The sequence below is a fragment of the Triticum urartu genome, chromosome 3A, assembly GCF_056163025.1.
Source record: "Triticum urartu cultivar PI428250 chromosome 3A, HENAU_Tu73, whole genome shotgun sequence".
Lineage (NCBI taxonomy): Eukaryota > Viridiplantae > Streptophyta > Magnoliopsida > Poales > Poaceae > Triticum > Triticum urartu.
In genome coordinates this window covers 727,431,176-727,451,203 of record NC_141875.1, presented here as the reverse complement: position 1 = coordinate 727,451,203, position 20,028 = coordinate 727,431,176, and the positions used below count along the sequence as shown (strand labels likewise).

General features: G+C 40.5%; 1 protein-coding gene and 1 long non-coding RNA gene across 3 annotated transcripts; one reads left to right on the top strand and one right to left on the bottom strand.

The window, feature by feature from the left end:
• Nucleotides 1-624: 624 nt before the first annotated feature.
• Nucleotides 625-4,449, top strand: LOC125546240 (uncharacterized). Of its 2 annotated transcripts, none has more exons than XR_015599143.1 (5): nt 625-909; nt 2,673-2,829; nt 2,920-3,015; nt 3,130-3,360; nt 4,052-4,449. It is a non-coding gene; the product is annotated as an uncharacterized LOC125546240 (long non-coding RNA). The 2 variants fall into 2 exon arrangements; XR_015599142.1 differs by having other exon boundaries at nt 625-953.
• A 9,152-nt stretch (nt 4,450-13,601) lies between these two features.
• LOC125546239 (histone-lysine N-methyltransferase ATXR6) lies at nt 13,602-17,002 on the bottom strand. Its single transcript, XM_048710429.2, has 6 exons — nt 16,628-17,002; nt 16,387-16,485; nt 14,831-15,054; nt 14,650-14,750; nt 14,357-14,569; nt 13,602-14,274 (listed from the first exon to the last, which is right to left on the bottom strand). Exons 1-6 carry the CDS (start codon nt 16,968-16,970, stop codon nt 14,115-14,117), a joined length of 1,140 nt encoding a protein of 379 aa, XP_048566386.1. The 5' UTR covers nt 16,971-17,002; the 3' UTR covers nt 13,602-14,114.
• Nucleotides 17,003-20,028: the final 3,026 nt, after the last annotated feature.

Below are 20,028 nucleotides of genomic sequence, written 5' to 3'. Positions count from 1 at the left end.
AAAAAACATATATTTTTAACATAGCTATTTTGTTCTTATATCTGGAATAAATAGGTAGTGGATGTGTTGAAAACTTCAATTGGGCGCTCATAAGGTAATGTTGTTTCGTTCTATGTAAAAAATTAAAATGGAAAGATGAGAGTAGATGGAAAATCTTATTTTTATTCTTATATGTAAATAGATAGTTGTTGGGCAAACAACTTGAATGGGGCATGCGTGAGGTGACGTTGTTTTGTTCTATCTAATTTTTTAAATGATTTATCTATATGACGAACCATCCAGTTCTACAACAGATACAAATGATTTCTTTGTCGTTGGATTCCGATCAAAATCAAACCACCAGTTCCGTTGTGGTCCGGATCGATGCCGCAGGAATCCTTGTGGGCGAGAAAAACATATTTAAGACCATTGTGTACAAGTTTCGGCATATTTATTTACAATTATATAAAAAAAACTACATGGAAAAATACTGAATCATAATGTTTATATAAGATTTCCTTTTTTTAATAATCATTTGATATTTATTTTGAAGTAAATGAATTACATGGTACTATTAGAGTGGAAGATAAATCCTGAAAATAAATCATTCCTCGTGTACACTGTGTCCCCACTCGTCAAGGACCCAGCCAAATTCCTCCTTTTTCACCCACGAAGAGCCACTGCCTACCCCGCATCTTTCTTCTGCCCCGATTCAACCGGCTCTCTTCTCCCCAAGATTACAGCCCCGATTGGAACGACTGGCGGCGGCAGATCGGGGGAGGTCGCCCTACAGGCCGAGCTCGGATCCACCCAAACATCCAGCCCCGCGAGCACCCGGCCCTCTTCTCCCCCAACTGCAGCGACCCGTGACGCCAGATTGAAGGAGGCTGCCCCGCTGCCGAGGTTGGACCCACCGCATCAACCCGCCCAGTGAGCACCCGGCTCTCTTTTCCCCAGCGACCGATGACTTTTCGGTGATTTCCTCATGCCGCCCTCCTCATCCAGCCACCCCTTGGCGTTCAATGATTAGGGTTCATGCATACTAGTACTAATCACCTCGCCCTTCTCTGCAATTAGGATTTGCTACAGCCTGCGATGTTAAAAAGCCTGAACCTCCTGCTAGATAACTTTACTTGATATCCTATTAATAGGTCCGTGTGCAAAACCGCAATAGTGACCATGGTTTTGCATTTGTTATAGCCTGCTATTGTCAAAAGGGATGAACCTGAATATATGCTACTGTAGCACTGTTAGCCGTTATGGAAAAGTTCAGTTAGGTATGAGATGTGTGGCCTTAGCTGGGAGATTTCTTTTGCTTCCATGTGCTTGTATGGCTACTCTTGCATTCAGAAGAAAATTATATGTTAACCATCTGATGGTTGTACCCTGCTGTAATGAATAAAACTAGATGCTCTTGATCGTTGTATGGTGTCATAATCAGATGAACATAAACACATGAACTAAAGTATGCAGCATATAAAAGGAGAACTAATTACAAGCAGGAAGCAGTGCATCCTTGTATCCCTGTATCTATATGTCAGGATAAACTAGTTGCTTGATGCAACCACTTTATCTATGTTAAAACGTGAAACTGAATTCTATGTTTGTGGTTCTGTTGTCCCATAAATAGTCCTTAACTAGTGCTGTCAAAACTGAATAAAGACTGAGACTGCACTTGATTTTGACTCCTTCAGGAGATGCATAGCTCTGTATCAGTGTACTTTTGTCTACAGTACTAGTCAAAAGAGAACTAAACTTAATCTTTGACATGCCTCTCCTAATTTAGCTACCCATGATGTTAAGCGTCTGAAGCCCACAAGCATTTTCAGTACGCCCAGAACTTGATAAAAGCAGATACATGGTAAACTTTAGTTTTTTTACTATATTCTGACATACTAAGCTGGGTAAAATCAACCTGCTCCTACTTTGCAAACATACAACACCATCCATCGAGCCTTAATTCTGAAATAGTAGTAAACTTTCTGGTTTCTAAACTATGCCATACTAAGCTGACATACTAAGCTGGGTAAAATCAACCTGCTCCTACTTTGCAAACATACAACACCATCCATCGAGCCTTAATTCTGAAATAGTAGTAAACTTTCTGGTTTCTAAACTATGCCATACTAAGCTGACATACTAAGCTGGGTAAAATCAACCTGCTCCTACTTTGCAAACATACAACACCATCCATCGAGCCTTAATTCTGAAATAGTAGTAAACTTTCTGGTTTCTAAACTATGCCAGTAGCTCCGGTAATCATATATTTTTGCTGTTTTTTATTATGAACATTCTAGTCTTGTTTTTATTGGCTTGCTGGCTGCTTCTCCCTGACTGTGACCCAGCTGCACCATGCATGTTGATTTCTTTACTTGTTAGATCCCAATGCGTGAGATCTTCATTTTGTATTTATACATTCTGACATGAACTTCTTGTTGGCACTGCTGCCTGCTTACGAGTTATGACTATTTTACACAATCTAGTTTCTTTTTGTCTACCACCAATGCGAAGCCAACTTGTAATAGCTAAATCAGTCAGTTACGTTACAAGTACTCCTCCATCAATATGCTTACTCATAGTGCAAGCAAGAGTAAATGTTTTCCATTAATTTCACTTTAACAATTAGTTATACACGATATTAGTGCATCCCGTGCTTGCATCCTAACTTATCTACTTTATTATATTCATGTAAGCTCTAGGAAGGGGCTTTGAGAGATGAAGGGGAAGCCACTCTTGCTATGTCCAAAGCAATGCTAATATATCGTGTGGACTTACATCTTGAATAATGTGTACATCAGTGTGCATTCACTGGCTTTAATTAGGTCTTATGTTTCCACTTTCAGCAAAATTGTAAGCATTCCAAATACCTTACTTCTAGTCCTATGTCTATCGGATCTTGTCATTATATATGGAGTGGTAATGTTAGATTTTCATATATAGGAAAACGGCAAGTACAATAATCAGGAGCCAAGTCCCATTGAGTTTTTCAAAGAGACCCATACTAACAGCATGAGCGAGCCGACACATCTAGCTTATGTAAGATTTCTTCCTTTATTGTTTTTGACTTGAAATGATTCTCATATTGATCGAGTGTATCCATCATATGAACTTTGCCTTACTTGAGCATCAATGTTTTCCTTTATACAATAGAATGCAATGGAAAAGAAAAGGGAAACACAATCAGAAGTGACAACCAGTGTTCGATTCAATGATTGTGGCTGAAGTTCTAAAGGAAGAAAACGCCCATAGCACCTTCCTTTCCAGCATGAGTTATGCATCAAGATCCGGGAGATTTGGGAACTCTAATTCATCAGCAAGGATCTGAGTTCTAGAAGAAAGAATTGAGCAAAAGGATAGAGAGGCGAGAGATGCAAATGACAGGTACTTGTCTTGTTTCTTGTTGTGTTCTTGTTGTTTATTTTTTCATGCTTTTCTACCTGTGCATAGTGCCCTCATGATAGTAAGAAAATGCATAGACAAATACTTGTGAATAAGACATTTGTCTTCAGTTCTTGTAACAAACTGAGGAGTGCTTCGCTGTTTATATATGGTTTGATCCAAATCCAATAATCCAAAGTAACATAAAAATAATAATTCTTGTAATGAGAAATACATGGTTTTTGCTGCTACAACACAAAGGCATGAGAATAAGATTGTAATGCATGGTTTCTAATCCTGAAATCTAGTATGATTTGTTGTTTGGTTTATATGCTTGCTTTTTAGTAGAATGATATAGGTTGGTTGAGTTTGATCTAAAAGTTGTTGTCCAAGCATAGTTGCTTCTTGCCTAGGTTACTAACTTGATATCTTATCGGTGATGCTTGCTCCTTTTCAGAATGATAAATGAAATTTATCTCTTAGTTATGCATGTTTTTTACCATTATAAGTTATTCTTCAGTTTACTGTTTCATTTGCCCATCCATATGTTTGCCTTAACATTTAATAATGCACCTCTCTATTTTACATTCATATTTTGATAGATTGTAAGCTTCTTAGTGGTACTCTCACCTTTTTATCTTGTCTGTTTTCATCTCATCAAGATGCAATGTTGTTATGTTTTGTCAATTTATAGGCACTGAGAGGAGTTAGTGGTGAGACTTGAAGCACAAGCGAGAGCATTTGAAGAGGTGTAGAGGAAGCAACACGAATAATTGGAAGATGTGAAGAAGATCGAGCAAGAGAAGAATGAAGCATGGCAAAAGAAGCAACAAGAGACGGATATCCTGATTGGTTTTCTCTTAAGGGCTCAAGCAACTCAGCAAGCAACTTAGCAGTCCTAATCCAAACTTAATGGTGCATGAAGGCCATCCTTTTGCGATGGAAAGATAGTTGTTGAATCATACATTGCAATCATCAGGATAACACATGTGGTCTTTACTTATCTAAATATTGCTTTTCAACTTGTCTATTCTTCTGTCAAACTCGTGAGTCAGTGTTAATTTTAACTATGAAACACAATAGGACGAATTGGCTGAGACGATTAAATATATAATATCATAAATTTATGATGTGATTTGGATCTTAACTTATATTTATATAATCTCATATGAATTAAATAATTATTGTCATATGCATTTGGATTATAGTGGATTTAATCATTTGTCATAATTTAAATTCAAAATAAATCAAATATATGTGGTGTCATCTTCACCAATAATGAAACTAATGATGCTAGCTGTGGGATAGTCTTCTTGGGTGTTGACGTGGCATGAATTTGTGACGTTCCTACATCACTGAATATGGTGCAATATGGAATTTTTTCTCGTAGCGTGTGACATTAATCGACTGTCACAAAAGTAACAACTTGATGATGTTCTAGAGAACGTCACTGAAGGTCCTATATCCAGTGATGTTATTTTGCGCGCGCCGTCACTAGGAATAATCTGTGACGGGGATTCCGTGACGATCCTTGTGACGCCCATAAAACGTCACTTAGGGGTAATTTGTGACGTTATTAGCTATTCGATGACATTTTGTGTCTCGTCATAGTAGGCCCGATCTCAAGCCTCTCGGAGTTGGAATAAACGTTTTGATAGTTTGATCAAAGCATATGGTTTTATACAGACTTTTGGAGAAGTCTGTATTTACAAGAAAGTGAGTGGGAGCTTTGTAGCATTTCTAATATTATATGTGGATGACATATTGTTGATTGGAAATGATATAGAATTTCTGGATAGCATAAAAGGATACTTGAATAAGAGTTTTTCAATGAAAGACCTCGGTGAAGCTGCTTACATATTGGGCATCAAGATCTATAGAGATAGATCAAGACGCTTAATTGGACTTTCACAAAGCACATACCTTGACAAAGTTTTGAAAAAGTTCAAAATGGATCAAGCAAAGAAAGGGTTCTTGCCTGTGTTACAAGGTGTGAAGCTGAGTCAGACTCAATGCCCGACCACTGCAGAAGATAGAGAGAAAATGAAAAGTGTTCCCTATGCTTCAGCCATATGCTCTATCATGTATGCAATGTTGTGTACCAGACCTGATGTATGCCTTGCTATTAGTTTAGCAGGGAGGTACCAAAGTAATCCAAGAGTGGATCACTGGACAGCGGTCAAGAACATCCTGAAGTACCTAAAGAGGACTAAGGATATGTTTCTCATTTATGGAGGTGACAAAGAGCTCGTTGTAAATGGTTACGTCGATGCAAGCTTTGACACTGATCCGGACGATTCTAAATCGCGAACCGGATACGTGTTTATATTGAACGGCGGAGCTGTCAGTTGATGCAGTTCTAAACAAAGCGTCGTGGCGGGATCTACGTGTGAAGCGGAGTACATAGCTGCTTCGGAAGCAACAAATGAAAGAGTCTGGATGAAGGAGTTCATATCCGATCTAGGTGTCATACCTAGTGCATCGGGTCCAATGAAAATCTTTTGTGACAATACTGATGCAATTGCATTGGCAAAGGAATCCAGATTTCACAAGAGAACCAAGCACATCAAGAGACGCTTCAATTCCATCCAGGATCAAGTCCAAGTGGGAGACATAGAGATTTGCAAGATACATACAAATCTGAATGTTGCAGACCCGTTGACTAAGCCTCTTCCACGAGCAAAACATGATCAACACCAAGACTCCATGGGTGTTAGAATCATTACTGTGTAATCTAGATTATTGACTCTAGTGCAAGTGGGAGACTGAAGGAAATATGCCCTAGAGGGAATAATAAAGTTATTATTTATTTCCTCATATCATGATAAATGTTTATTATTCATGCTAGAATTGTATTAACCGGAAACATAATACATGTGTGAATACACTGACAAACATAGTGTCACTAGTATGCCTCTACTTGACTAGCTCGTTAATCAAAGATGGTTGAGTTTCCTAGCCATGGACATGAGTTGTCATTTTATTAACGGGATCACATCATTAGGAGAATGATGTGATTGACTTGACCCATTCCGTTAGCTTAGCACTTGATCATTTAGTTTGCTGATATTGCCTTCTCCATCACTTATACATGTTCCTGTGACTATGAGATTATGCAACTCCCAAATACCGGAAGAACACTTTGTGTGCTACCAAACGTCACAACGTAACTGGGTGATTATAAAGGTGCTCTATAGGTGTCTCCGATGGTGTTTGTTGAGTTGGCATAGATCAAGATTAGGATTTGTCACTCCGATTGTCGGAGAGGTATCTTTGGGCCCTCTCGGTAATGCACATCAAAATAAGCCTTGCAAGCAATATGACTAATGAGTTAGTTGCGGGATGATGCATTACGGAACGAGTAAAGAGACTTGCCGGTAACGAGATTGAGCTAGGTATTAAGATACCGACGATCGAATCTTGGGCAAGTAACATACACAAAGGGAACAACGTATGTTGTTTGACCGATAAAGATCTTTGTAGAATATGTAGGAACCAATATGAGCATCCAAGTTCCGCTATTGGTTATTGACAGGAGACATGTCTCGGTCATGTCTACATAGTTCTCGAACCCGTAGGGTCTGCACGCTTAAAGTTCTGTGACGATCGATATTATGAGTTTTTGTGTTTTCATGTACCGAAGGTAGTTCGAAGTCCCGGATATGATCACGGACATGACGAGGAGTCTCGAAGTGATCGGGATGTAAAGATCGATATATTGGACGACTATGTTCGGACACCGCAAGTGTTTTGGGAGGTTTCGGACATATACCGGAGTACCGGGGGGTTACCCGAACCCCCCCCCCCCCCGGGGGGGGGGGGGGATGTAATGGGCCTATTGGGCCTTAGTGGAGAAGAGGAGGGTGGCTAGGGCAGTCAGCGCGCCCCCTCCCCCTCTAGTCCGAATTGGACAAGGAGGGGGGCGGCGCCCCCCTTTCCTTCCCCCTCTCTCCTTCTCTTCCCCCTTCTCCTACTCCTACTAGGAAAGGAGGAGTCCTGCTCCCGGTGGGAGCAGGACTCCCCCCTTGGCGCGCCCTCCTCTTGGTCGGCCACCTCCCCCTAGCTCCTTTATATACGGGGGCAGGGGGCACCCCATAGAGACAACAATTGATCATTGATCTCTTAGCCGTGTGTGGTGCCCCCTCCACCATAATCCACCTCGGTCATATCGTAGTATCGTAGTGGTGCTTAGGCGAAGCCCTGCGTCGATAGCTTCATCATCACCGTCACCACGCCGTCGTGCTGACGAAGCTCTTCCCGGAAGCTCTACTGGATTGTGAGTTCGCGGGACATCACCGAGCTGAATGTGTGCTGAACACGGAGGTGTCGTAAGTTCGGTGCTGAGGATCGATCGATCATGAAGATGTACGACTACATCAACCGCGTTGTTATAACGCTTCCGCTTACGGTCTATGAGGGTACGTAGACGACACTCTCCCCTCTCGTTGATATGCATCACCATGATCTTGCGTGTGCGTAGGAAATTTTTTGAAATTACTACGTTCCCCAACATTATGGTGCTACCAGTAAAAAGAATTGGAAGACGGGGAGTGATGTACTTAATTCGAATTGATAATTTCTGTGAGATTTGTAAACTGCTTCCACCTCTTTTGATAGTATGGTGCTACCAATGTTTATGCCATTTGTTCTAGCAGTGACCATGATGGCTCTATATTTTACGCATTTTTAGAGCTCATATTTTGCATGTTCTCTTTATATATCATGTCTCATTGAACCAAATGTATGTCCATTATGCATGATTACCGTTTTTGCGCTTTTCATTGCGATCATTGCACATTTGTGTATTTATTTGGGTTTATTAGTTTTCCTTCTTTTCTTGTGTCTATAGGTGTATTGGGGCAACCTGGGAACAAGCACGATGAAAAGAGCAAGTATGGGTTCAAAACGGGGTCAGTCAGGGGGCAAACTTAGCCATTTCGAGGGTCGGAAAAATTCATTTTTTTTCTAGAGTGCTCCAAATCAAGATCTAAGACTATAAATGTATCGGCATCGTTCATACGAATTCAACGAGCTCAAGAACTTCAAATTCCGAGTTCGTATGAAGAAATGGCGGTCGTTTTACTGGAGAGAGATTACACAAAAGGATAGCAGGAAAGATGGCGTTCTCGTGGTCGTTTGAGCAGTCATTTGACGTCAAGACAGCTCCAAAAATTGCCCTTCCTGACGGAATTCTTCACAGATTTCGTACCCGTTCGATCCCACGGGATCCTTGGTTCGTAAAGAAGAGATTGGGTAGGATTAGGCTCATTGTGAGCCCCTGGATGAAGCTCATCAAGGGAGGAGGCTAGGGAGGCTCTCCATATAAGTCATCCACAACCCTTGCCGCCGTCTCTGATGCTCCATCAACATTCATTGATCCACGCAGCCATTATCCATCTCCATTGTTTCTCCAAAACCACCTCCATAGAGAAGAGAAGGGCCAAACCAAGAGGAAGAAGAAGGGGTGCCTCCACCACGCGCACCGGCCTTTGGGTCGGTGCGGTCTTCACCGCTGGCGGGCCGTCAACACCATCACCGGCGCCGCTATGGTCCTCTCCTCCACCGGCTTCATGTCGGCTTGTAACTTGCCCTCTCCCTCTATGATGTTTGAGTAGTTGTGTTAGTTCTTAGGATTTGGGTGAACCCTTGAATGATAAGTACTTTGTTTAATAAGTTGTCCAATATTCTCTTTATATGTGTTGCGTTGATTGTCTCATGGTGTTGTCAAGGACACCCACACAACATTATCCCCTTGTGGACTTCAGGCAAGTCATATTGGTGAGAAGGATAGTTGTGGAGGGTAGGTGGTGACAGGACACATTCTCGCTTCCTCCTGATCATTGCAATAGGGATTAGTAGAGAACCCTAGAATTTAAGGCCGTGACCACGGGGAGTTCACTCCCCTTAATCATCGTTGTGATAACCGGAGTGGGGAAGCACGGTACACAGTAACCTTGGTGGGGATGAGTACTTTATATGGCTCCGCCCACGCGAGATCATATACAAGTGGCTTAGTGATACAATTAGAGAGTCATGTTCATCATGTATTGTCAGCATCATACTTGTGGTGATGACTCCAATTCCCTCGGCAACGTTTACTACTCAAGCACCGTTTCACGTAGTTTAGTCTCTTTACTTTTCTGTCTTTTATTTCTTGTTCGTAATTTAGTAAACACTATCCATTTTATTTGTGTTCCTAGCAACTTACTAAAGTAGGCTATTTCCAAACTATGGTTTGGGTGCGTACGTAGTTCGTTAAGTGACAGCATAACTGCGGGGTTTGTGGTGCCTTCCTATTCGCTTCATGTGGGTTCGACACTCTATTTATCACGAAAGTGCTACAATAGCAATATGCACTTGCAGGCCATCTGACCTCAGTTTGTGTATATGACATTTTTTTTCCAGCAACGCCCTCCAGCACCATGGCCCGCAGAGAAGTATTAGGTTCTTGGAAAGTTGTAAGTGACAAATAATAAATAATTGATTCCAGATCATAATTATGTTTACATGTTTTGCCAATGTGTAATGAAAATTTCTGGAATCTGTCAAAAAAAAATCTTCCCAACCAACTGTGACCCCTTCTCTTACTTTCAAATAAAAAATACCACAAATATGCACGGGCTAGTAGTGACAAACGAGGCGCCCCAAGTTTAAGGAGCAGCGTAACTACGAAGTACTTGAAAAGTTGCAAACAATTTTACAGATTTCGATCTATTTTTTCAAATTATAAGCAATTTTTGACAAACGCAAATAATTTTTAAATTCCAAAAAAAATCAAGAAAACGTGAACATTTTGGTTTTGTAAACAAACCTTGAAAACAAGAATATCATTTGAAATTCCGGACATTTATTTTATAAATACAACAATTTTTAAAAATTCTGGAACATTTTTCTAAAACGTAAATATCTTTAGAAATTTTGAATATTTTTTGAATTTAAGAACAAAATTTGAAATGATGAACCTTTTTTGAAAATTCAAGCAAATTTTAAAAGCAAAAAACATTGTTTAAAATTTCTAACCATTTTTAAATTGCAAACAGATTTCTTTTATTAAAATTCTTAACATTGTTTGAAATTTCTAACCATCTTGAAATTTCTAGGTGTGTCTTCTGCCTGCTAGTAGTGACAAATGGGGCGCCCGAAGTCTAAGGAGCGGCGTAACTAGGAAATACTTGAAAAGTTGCAAACAATTTTAATATTTCTAAACATTGTTTGAAATTTCTAGGTGTGCCTTCTGCCTGCTAGTAGTGACAAATGAGGCACCCAAAGTCTAAGGAGCAGCGTAACTAGGAAATACTTCAAAAAGTTGCACACAATTTTGAGATTTCTAACCATTTTTAAATTGCGAACAGATTTTAGAAAAAATAAAACAATTTTTTAAAACATGAACCATTTTTGTAAATTTGTAATTGTTTGGAACAAGAAAAAGAATAAAGGAAATTAAATATAAAAAAGAGAAGAATCCGAAAAAACGATGAAGAAAAAACAACTGAAAAAGAGAAGAAAAGTAAAAAAGAGAAAAAATAAAAGGAAAAAGGAAAAAATCATGAAGGCGAAACCGATTCAGGAACCTTCTAGAAGGTTCCCAAAACCGGTCAGAACCTTCTAGTCTTCCCAAAGCCGGGATGCTCACCCACAAAAAAAATGTGGGTCGTCCCATGTTGCGAACTAGTTATGGACAGGGGTGTGTGGAAGTTTGCTATCCATATGCCTGAACCATGAGTTGGTCGCGAGATCTTATGGATTTCACCTCTAGTCTACCCCAACTTGTTTGGGACTAAAGGCTTTGTTCTTCTTGTTGTTGTTGTTTGTTGTTTGGGCCGTCCCATGTTGCAGCGAAGGATGTGTGTAGCCTCGACATTCTGTCGCAAAATGCGACGAATAGGAAATCGCCAACGTAGGTACTCCCTCTGTTTTTATTTACTCTACATATTAGAGTTGACTAAAGTCAAACTTCGTAAAGTTTGACCAAATTTATAGAAAATAATCTAAACATTTATCATAACAAATCAATGTGATGTGAAAGTACTTTCAATAATAATAAACTTTGTCAAAATTTACAAAGCTTGACTTTGAGCAAAGCAAATACGGGGACTAAATAAAAATAAAGTGAGTACATGTGCATCTGTTTGCTTGGCACGCATGTGTATGTGGGACGGGTTTCAACTGAAAAAAAAAGTATGTGGGACTTATTTTGAGGTAAAAAGAGTATGTGGTGCAGGCGCTCCTATGTCTCGCTTGACGCGAGACAATAGGATGTCTTAACTCAGGCAGCCATCCGATTGGGCCAGCCCAGCACGGACAGGCCTTCAGCACTTTTATTTCTTCTGTTTTGTTTCACATCCTTGCATTGGGTTTTCTGCTTTATTTTTTTAATTTTGCTTGTATTTCAAAAATTTCTGATTACATCTATTATAAATATCAGTTCATATACAGAAGTTGAAAAATGTTAATCGTTCATAAAAAAATGTTAAACATGTACAAAAAAAATTAATATATAATTTTTTTGTAAATGTGTATGAAAAAATATATATCAAAACATGTATATGAAAATATGTTAATGTTGTATAAACTGTATATTAAAAACATTCCTGATGTATATAAAAATAGAGCGATGTTTAGGGGAAAAGCAAACTCCAAAAATTAATTTTTAAAAGTATTAATCATGTATTTGAAAAGTGTTAAACATGTATATAAGAAATGTTCCTGGTGTATAGAAAAAAATATACAATGTGTATGGAAAAAAGTAGACAACAAAAAGTATAAGTTTTCAAAAATGTTAAACATATATTTGAAAAATGTTTAACTGTATGTGAAAAATGTTGAACATGCATAAACAAATGTGTCGGGTGTTTAAGAAATATGTATCTTCTGTACGAAAAAATTAGACATCCAAGCATATATTTGAAAAAAAATCATATACATATATAATGTTAAATCTATATTTAAAATGTTTTATATGTATACCAAAAATGTGCAATGTATATGAAAAACATATACATCAAAGTATTTGATTTACTTGAAAAAATATATTAATCATTTATTGAAAAATGTCTAACATGTATTATGAAATGTTCTTGATGTGTACGAAAGATGTACGTTGTGTAACAAAAATGTAGATATGTGCTGAAATAATTAAAAATGAAAGAAACATAAGAAACAAATGAAAGAAAACCGAACAGAAAAAGGAAACAAGAAAACCGGGGGGAGATGGTGCAAAAAATAGAAAATTCAAGAAAGAAACAAACAAAAAACATAGAAAACAAAGAAAAGGTGCGAAAATGAAAAAAATGTGAAAACCAAGAAAGAAACCAAGAAAACCAGTGAGGAGCAAAGGGAAACTAAAGTTATAGCAAAGAAAAAAGAAAACCCAAAGAGAACCAGTGAAAAAACCGACGAAAACTGAGAAAGAAATAAAGAAAACAGAGAAAAAATAAAAAAAGAAAGAAACCAATAAAAACCGGGATAGAAAGGTAAAAACCATTAAAACCCCAAAAAACCGTTGAAAACCAAAAGAAAAAACAAAAAAATCCGTGAGGGAAACAACAACAAAATAAAGAAATGAAAAAATGGACCGAAACGTTCTAAAAGGTTCCCAAGACCGGATTCATTGACACCTAATTGGGCTGGCCCACTCACGGCCCGCTCTGTGAGATTAATACTTCCAGGGTGGCGTGTTGCCATAGTTTGGCGGGGTTGGATCGGGCACAATCCAAACAACCCCTAAAAGATTTCAATGTTGTTAGTCTGACTCTTAATGGGTATATAGAGTATAACATGGGGGGAGACCTGGAGTATACGACAAGTTGTACTTAGTCTAAATCTACTTTATCTTTATTTCTTATCCATAGTCCTTCAACATATTTCTCATGCGTAGTTTAAAAAAAAAATTGTAACTTATAGTTGTCAAACTAAATTGATAGCATGACACATTTTATCTCTATGGTGTCAAATCAATTATACATTTGGTAACATTTTAGTTGACAAGTTATGGGTTCATAGCATAGTTCTAAACACATACACAGTAGTCTGCAAAAACTTTTCTTGGCGAAATCAGCAGCACTGGATTTCATTTTAAGAATTCATATAGTTCTGAAGTTAGTTGGGGATCAACTTCAAGAGGTTACAAAGGCAAGGAAGTTCAAGATCACTGCTGGTAGCTTGGCACGGCTTCTAAAAGTTGGAAAGTGTCAAAAGAACAAATAAATAAAATACCCAGCAGCGATAGGGCAATAATAACAAAGTAAAAGAAAATCACAGCACCAATAGGGAAAGCATATTTCACCATCCGAAATAACTGAACATAGAGAACAATTCCCCAACAAATGGGGTGAAACATTTCTCTTCCAGTTTCAAATGTACCACTAATTGGGACACAACAGCTACTTAACCATTCTACAGAGAGAGACAGGGGCAGATAGATATTTACTCCTATAGAAAGGGGGATGAATCCCCGAAAAAGACTCAAGTTGAGCAGGAACTCCGCAACAATAATGAATATGAATAAGATGACAGCATCTTGGGAGGTCAGGAGAAAAAGAAAACGAAGATCCCACTTGTCTCTCTCCACAGCTGAATGAAGACTGTTTTCACTACTAGATACTAACAACATCAGCATGTATATTGTTCGCCATCGGGGACCTCTTCTGGCAATTGAACTGTATATAAGTTACTGGATTTTCAGCGGCAATGCTGAAAGTGCCACCATTAATCGCCCAGACTCCTTGATGCTGGGCAGGTCAGAACTATTGGGGGAGTTAGACGAAATGATGCGTTGGGTACGCATACTCATGCCCGTTGTAGTCGTAGTACAGCTTCTCACCACGAGCTATATCACGGCAGGCGACCAGCAAGACATGGCACTCGCCGTCGATGTCGTACCTCACACACTTGACGTTCTGCTTTTTCTTTCCATCACTGCAGGAATTGGACAATATTAGAGTGGCGTAAGTAATGCTTAACACATGTACATTCATAAGGATAGGCAGCGACTACTTACGGAGTGTGGTTGTTAATGCCATTAATAAAGCGGGCTATGTTTCCACGTTTGTCAGGGCAGATGACAAGCTTCTGGGAAGGATCCGCTGGTGATAGAAGGGTCATTATACTATCACAGCCATCATTTTCCCTGTTCTTTAAATAATCAACATCGCCAGTGTATTCAGTTAAGAATGTGAGATCCTTAATATATGCATCAGCCTGCACAGTGAAACTGAAAACAAATATGCGTTAGTTTAACTACTCCGTACTGAAAAATGAAGAAACGTTAGAAGAATAATTCCAAAAACATACCCCTCATGGGAATCAAAAACCACCAGAAGTGGAGGGCATTCTCCTCTTTTCAACATGCTTCTGCAGAGTTCGATGGTTTCTTTGTCCTCTTTTGTAAGAACCTTGAAAGTCAACAAGTGTATCTTTAGGCACCAAGAGATCAAGAAATGCATTATACTGTTTAAAGTAAAAATTTGCTAACCTGCATACCACCTTCCTCCAGTTTTGCTTGATTGGCAGACATAGGGGCCATACTCGGCACATAAGTCAGCTCATTGCTGAACTCCATTTTCGAAGATGTCAATGCAGTGGCTGCAGAAGCCATCTGTTCAAGCCTTCGAACTCTATCTTCAGTGGGCACAAATGGCAGTAGCCTCCTCTTCTTCTTGTGCATAACAAGAGATCGCCTCTTTCGCCTCTTAGCATCTGTATACAAGTATTAAATAATGAATAAATGCAGTGAGCTATATGCAGGATACTATTGGATTGGAGATATATGCAGTCGAATGTCCCAACAAACTAGAAACTTCAGTTAATTGGAGATATATGCAGGATACTATTGGATTCACGAATCAACATACAACACCCCCTTTTCTCCCACCAGATGTGCATCCTACACATATTCAGTCATATTTTATATGAACTACAAAAGGTGGTGGCTTTTTTATGGCTCAATGAAAGCAGGCAGATCTTCAACATGATATGCATGTCACATATCCTCATGAATAAATGGAAGTCATTTAATCCGTACAAACTTGACCGGTCTATTTCAATAGCACATCCCTATTACTAAAATAAAACTGTGCTATTAAGATCAAATTAATGTTTTTTGAACGATGATTTCCCGCGCATTTCCAGCAGCGATAGTTTCCCGCGTAATTCTGAAGGCAATAGCTTTCCCACGCATTTGCAGTGGTGATAGCTCGCTGTGTTTGTTCATTACCTAGAAACTAGAATTCACTGGAGATATATGCAGGATACTACTGTATTGACCGGCCAGCCACGCAAAACAGAACAGTTCACAAATCAACATACAACAACCCCTACAAGATATAACTTTTTCTCCCACTAGAAGTGCATCCTACACGTAATCAATCCTATTTTAAATAAACTAAAAAGGTGGCAGGGTTTTATGGCTCAATAAGTGCAAGGCAGATCTCAAACAGGAAATACATGTGACGTATCTCTGTGAATCATCCTGATATGCATGTGCACAAATCAATGTAAGTCAATTAATCCGTACATACTTGACCAACCTACTTCAACAACACAATCCTACTAATAGTGTGCTATTAAGATCAAATTAAAGTTTTTTAACGATGCTTTCCCGCGTATTTCCAGCAGTGTTGGTTCGGCCACGCAATGCTGGCGGCGGTAGCTTTCCCGCGCATTTCCTGCGGTGATAGCTCACTGCATTTTTCAATGTTCATTACCTAGAAATTCTAGTCCACTGTGACATATATGCAGGATACTACTGTGTCGACCGGTCAGCCTAGCAAAAGAAAACAATCAACGAATCGACACACAATACCCACATAGGGTACAACTTTTTCTCCTACCAGATGTGCATCATACTCATAATCAGTCAAGTATTACAGATGAACTATTTACACCTTATGAATTATTTGCATATCAGCAGATGGCAATGCAGTATGTGTAACAATTGAGCGACGATTCCTCATCGCAGACTCCCTAGCTTAAGCCACACAATGAACAAAATCCATGCGATTCAAAATTTCAGAGATAAGAAAAAATTACCCTGAGAAAGCCCGCACTTTGCCGGCCGGACGGCGCCGCCCTCCGCGCCCTTCTCGATCCGGAAGAAATCGACGATCTTGCTCTGCTTCAACGGGAAACCTGACAGAAATTCAACCAACAAGAGGACGAGATGAGATGGAATTCACGGCAGGCGAGCGAGCGAGCGCGGACACAAGAGGGGGAGGGGAGCGGCAATGGCGAGATCGAGTCGCCGGGTTCGCGCGGCGGGGGAGGGACGCACGGATGATGGAGGTCGGGGCGCAGTCGGGGCAGAGCCAGGAGCCGAGCGGGACGGCGGGGAGGATGGGGCGGAGGCAGAAGGTGTGGCGGCCGCGGTCGCAGATGTCGCAGAGCAGCAGCTCCTCGTCGCGGTCCCCGGCGCCGCACGCCTCGCAGAGGGCCATCACGTGGCGGGCGCGGGCGAGGGGCGGCGGCGCGTCGACGGGGCGCGCCCGGCGCATCACGTCGGAGATCGAGCAGAAGCGGCGCGGCTCCGGCGGCGAGCGGGGCGGGGGCGCGGCGGCCGTCCGCTTCCGCCGCAGCTCCGGCGAGCTCGCCGCCGTCGACGGCGCGAGGGGGGCCATGGGGGGACGGGAGGGGAGGTGGCGGAGGGCGGGGAGGGGTGGGGTGGGGGTGGGGGGGGGGGGGGGGGGGGGGCGCTGTGACTAGGCGAGGCCGGTGGGCTCCTCTCCTCTGGTTCTCGTTTTCACTCTGTCTCGCCTTCGCCCCGGGGGCTGCGTAAATAGGAGAAACCCGGAGGTGACCGGTTGGAAATGTCGCCCCTCCCCAAGGTCCAACCCTCCTTGCTGCCTGCCAAAATTTGTTTGCCCATCAGTTTCTTTCCTCTTTAATAACAACCAAGATTTCAAAATCTTTTGAAATCTTTTCACACACACACACACACATTGTGCTCTCCAACCAGGTGATTTTGTTTTGATCCTCTTGGACCAATGCTGCAGCGCGGGACAAATGCCGGATGCCCGATTACGCACGAAGAGGGATACCGCGCGCGTGTGGTTGCAGCACGGTAACGGGCACGTTCGATGCCGTGGCCCGAAGGGTTAACACATTTTTTTTAATTACGCGAGATTGAAAGTTGGTATGAAAAATAATTAATGTTACAGCGCGGGAACGGGCACGTGCAGTGCCGTGGCGTGAAGGGTTAAAATGTTTTTTTAGTTACGTGAGATCGACCGTTGGCATGAAAAAATCTATTCGAGATGATAAGTTCACCTACCGGAGGGTGATGCGAGCATGCCAGCGCCCACCTAGAGAGATAGGGACGACATTATTGCAGTAGACTAATATTTTTGAAATTAATAAACGCCGGCCAAAAAGAATATATTCTCTCGCTGGAAATGTAGAAGAAATTAATTTCGGCCATTTATTATTTTCAAATTTCTAAAATGGAAATATCTTCCTGTAGATTGGATGTTATTAATTTCGAGCAATTATTGTTTTCAATTTTTTTAAAGGAAATATCTTGCTGTAAATTGGTTGTTATTAATCTCGAGCATTTATTCTATTCAAATTTTGAAAAGGAGACCTCCTTCTGAATTGCCACGTGGCCTTTATTCCCTAAGCTTGAAATTGCTTCCTGGTGTTACCAATGGAGGTTTTTGGATGGCAATATCTGGGGAACGTTCTCTGGGAGCATTTTCCCAGCGAACGCTCAAATTGTCATGCAATTTCAACTAAAGTTGTCATGGCAATTTTACAGAAGTTGTCATGATCGGAAGATAAAGTTGCCATGTAGCGGCAAAAAATGACAATCATTTAATTTTTTTGGCCATCGATTTGATATGAATCCAATGGTTGTGGGGACGTTCTCTAAGATCTCCCTCCTAGGGAACGTTCGCCAGTTATTATTTCCCCCATTTGTACTTATGAGTTGATTTTCTTAGAGTTTTCGAGTTGTTCTTGGAGGTTTGAATAATGTAGAATGTTCTATTAATATATGGGGAAAATATGTGAGGTTGACGGAGTTAATGAGGGTTGTAAAGACACTGTTCACTAGCAAACGGATGGATATGGGTATTCCGTACGATATCGTACCGTATCTATTCGAGTCACATGAAAACTTGCGAGCATCGACAAATATAGGGTTCATTGTTCACCTACCGCGTTGGTGTGAATAGACCATCGCCCACGTGGAGAGATATGGACAATATTAGTGTATGATATTAAACTACAATAGTATTACGCTATATTCATACTTAGAGTAAATAACAAATGCCAGAAGTGATATTTATTCCACTATAAAAAATTGGACTTTACATTTTTCAAGCATCTTGGAAATATTGGGAAAGAGATCCTCTCCATATTACCATGTGACTTCAACTATTTTTCAAAATTTTAAAATCACACCATCTCTGAGATTACCAAAATATGGCATATAGATTAGCAATGTTTCTTTTCACGGGAGGGGAGTTATATTTTGGTCCAATTGGATTACTATCGAGGATGGAATAATGTAGTATATTCCATTATGAACGATGAAATGAGGTTAATGTAGTTACATGGATTGTACGGACACTATTACACTCACACGTGAAAATGGATGTGTGTGTTCCATATGATGCCTTATCGCGAAGAGTTAATGTATCTTTTGAGTCATATGAAATAATTGTGCGAGCGCCGATAAATCCTAGAGATAATATGCTCACCTACCGTGGTGTAGTGACAATGCTATTGTGATATGTTATTTGTTTCATAATTCAAATGAATCCATTAATGCTTTTCGATTTTGAGAGTGTGTTGGCCTGCACTCATGCTGACTCGCCATGTCCACATAGTTAGTGTTATAGTTGACGTAAATCTGACTTGTGTGATCAATTTGTGTTATTTTTTAAGTTTTTTTCTTTCACCCACCATGCAAGTTTGCATACCATGGATGCAATTAACTCTATACACAATGGAACACAATGAAATACACGAGGTCAATGAAGTTGTGTAGGTCGTACAGACACTACCGTGCACATGCAATGGATATGGGTGTTACGTGCGATGCCTTGTGGTGAAGAGTTGATGCATATTTTCTATCCACTGGTAGAAAAAGAGCCTGTTGTCCCGGTTCGTAAGGGCCTTTAGTCCCGATTCCTGAACCGGGACTAAAGTGTCGGTACTAATGCCCTGTCCCTTTAGTCCCGGTTCAATTCAGAACCAGGACTGATGGGCCTCCACGTGGCCTGTGCGCGGAGCCCAGACAGGAGACCCTTTGGTCCCGGTTGGTGGCACCAACCGGGACCAATAGGCATCCACACGTCAGCATTTCTGTGGCTGGGGTTTTTGTTTTTTTTTAAAAAGGGGGGGGGGCTTGGGGGTTTTGGGGGTTTTGGGGGGTTAATTTAGGTGTTTCATATATTGTGTTAGCTAGCTATAATTAATAGAGAGAAGTGTCCTCTATTATGTCCGTGCTTGGTCGACGCTACGTACTATACATACGTATAGAGAGGACTAGACACGCTAGCTAGCTAGTAAGCAAACGAAGGAAACAGAAGATCGTCATGAACATATATGCATACAGAGAGAAGTGATATCGACCACCTCTCCTTCTCCGAGAGATTGGTCGAACAACAAGTTCTCGTATATCTATCCGACACTACCGGCTACATATATACAATAATTATCTCTTACAAATAT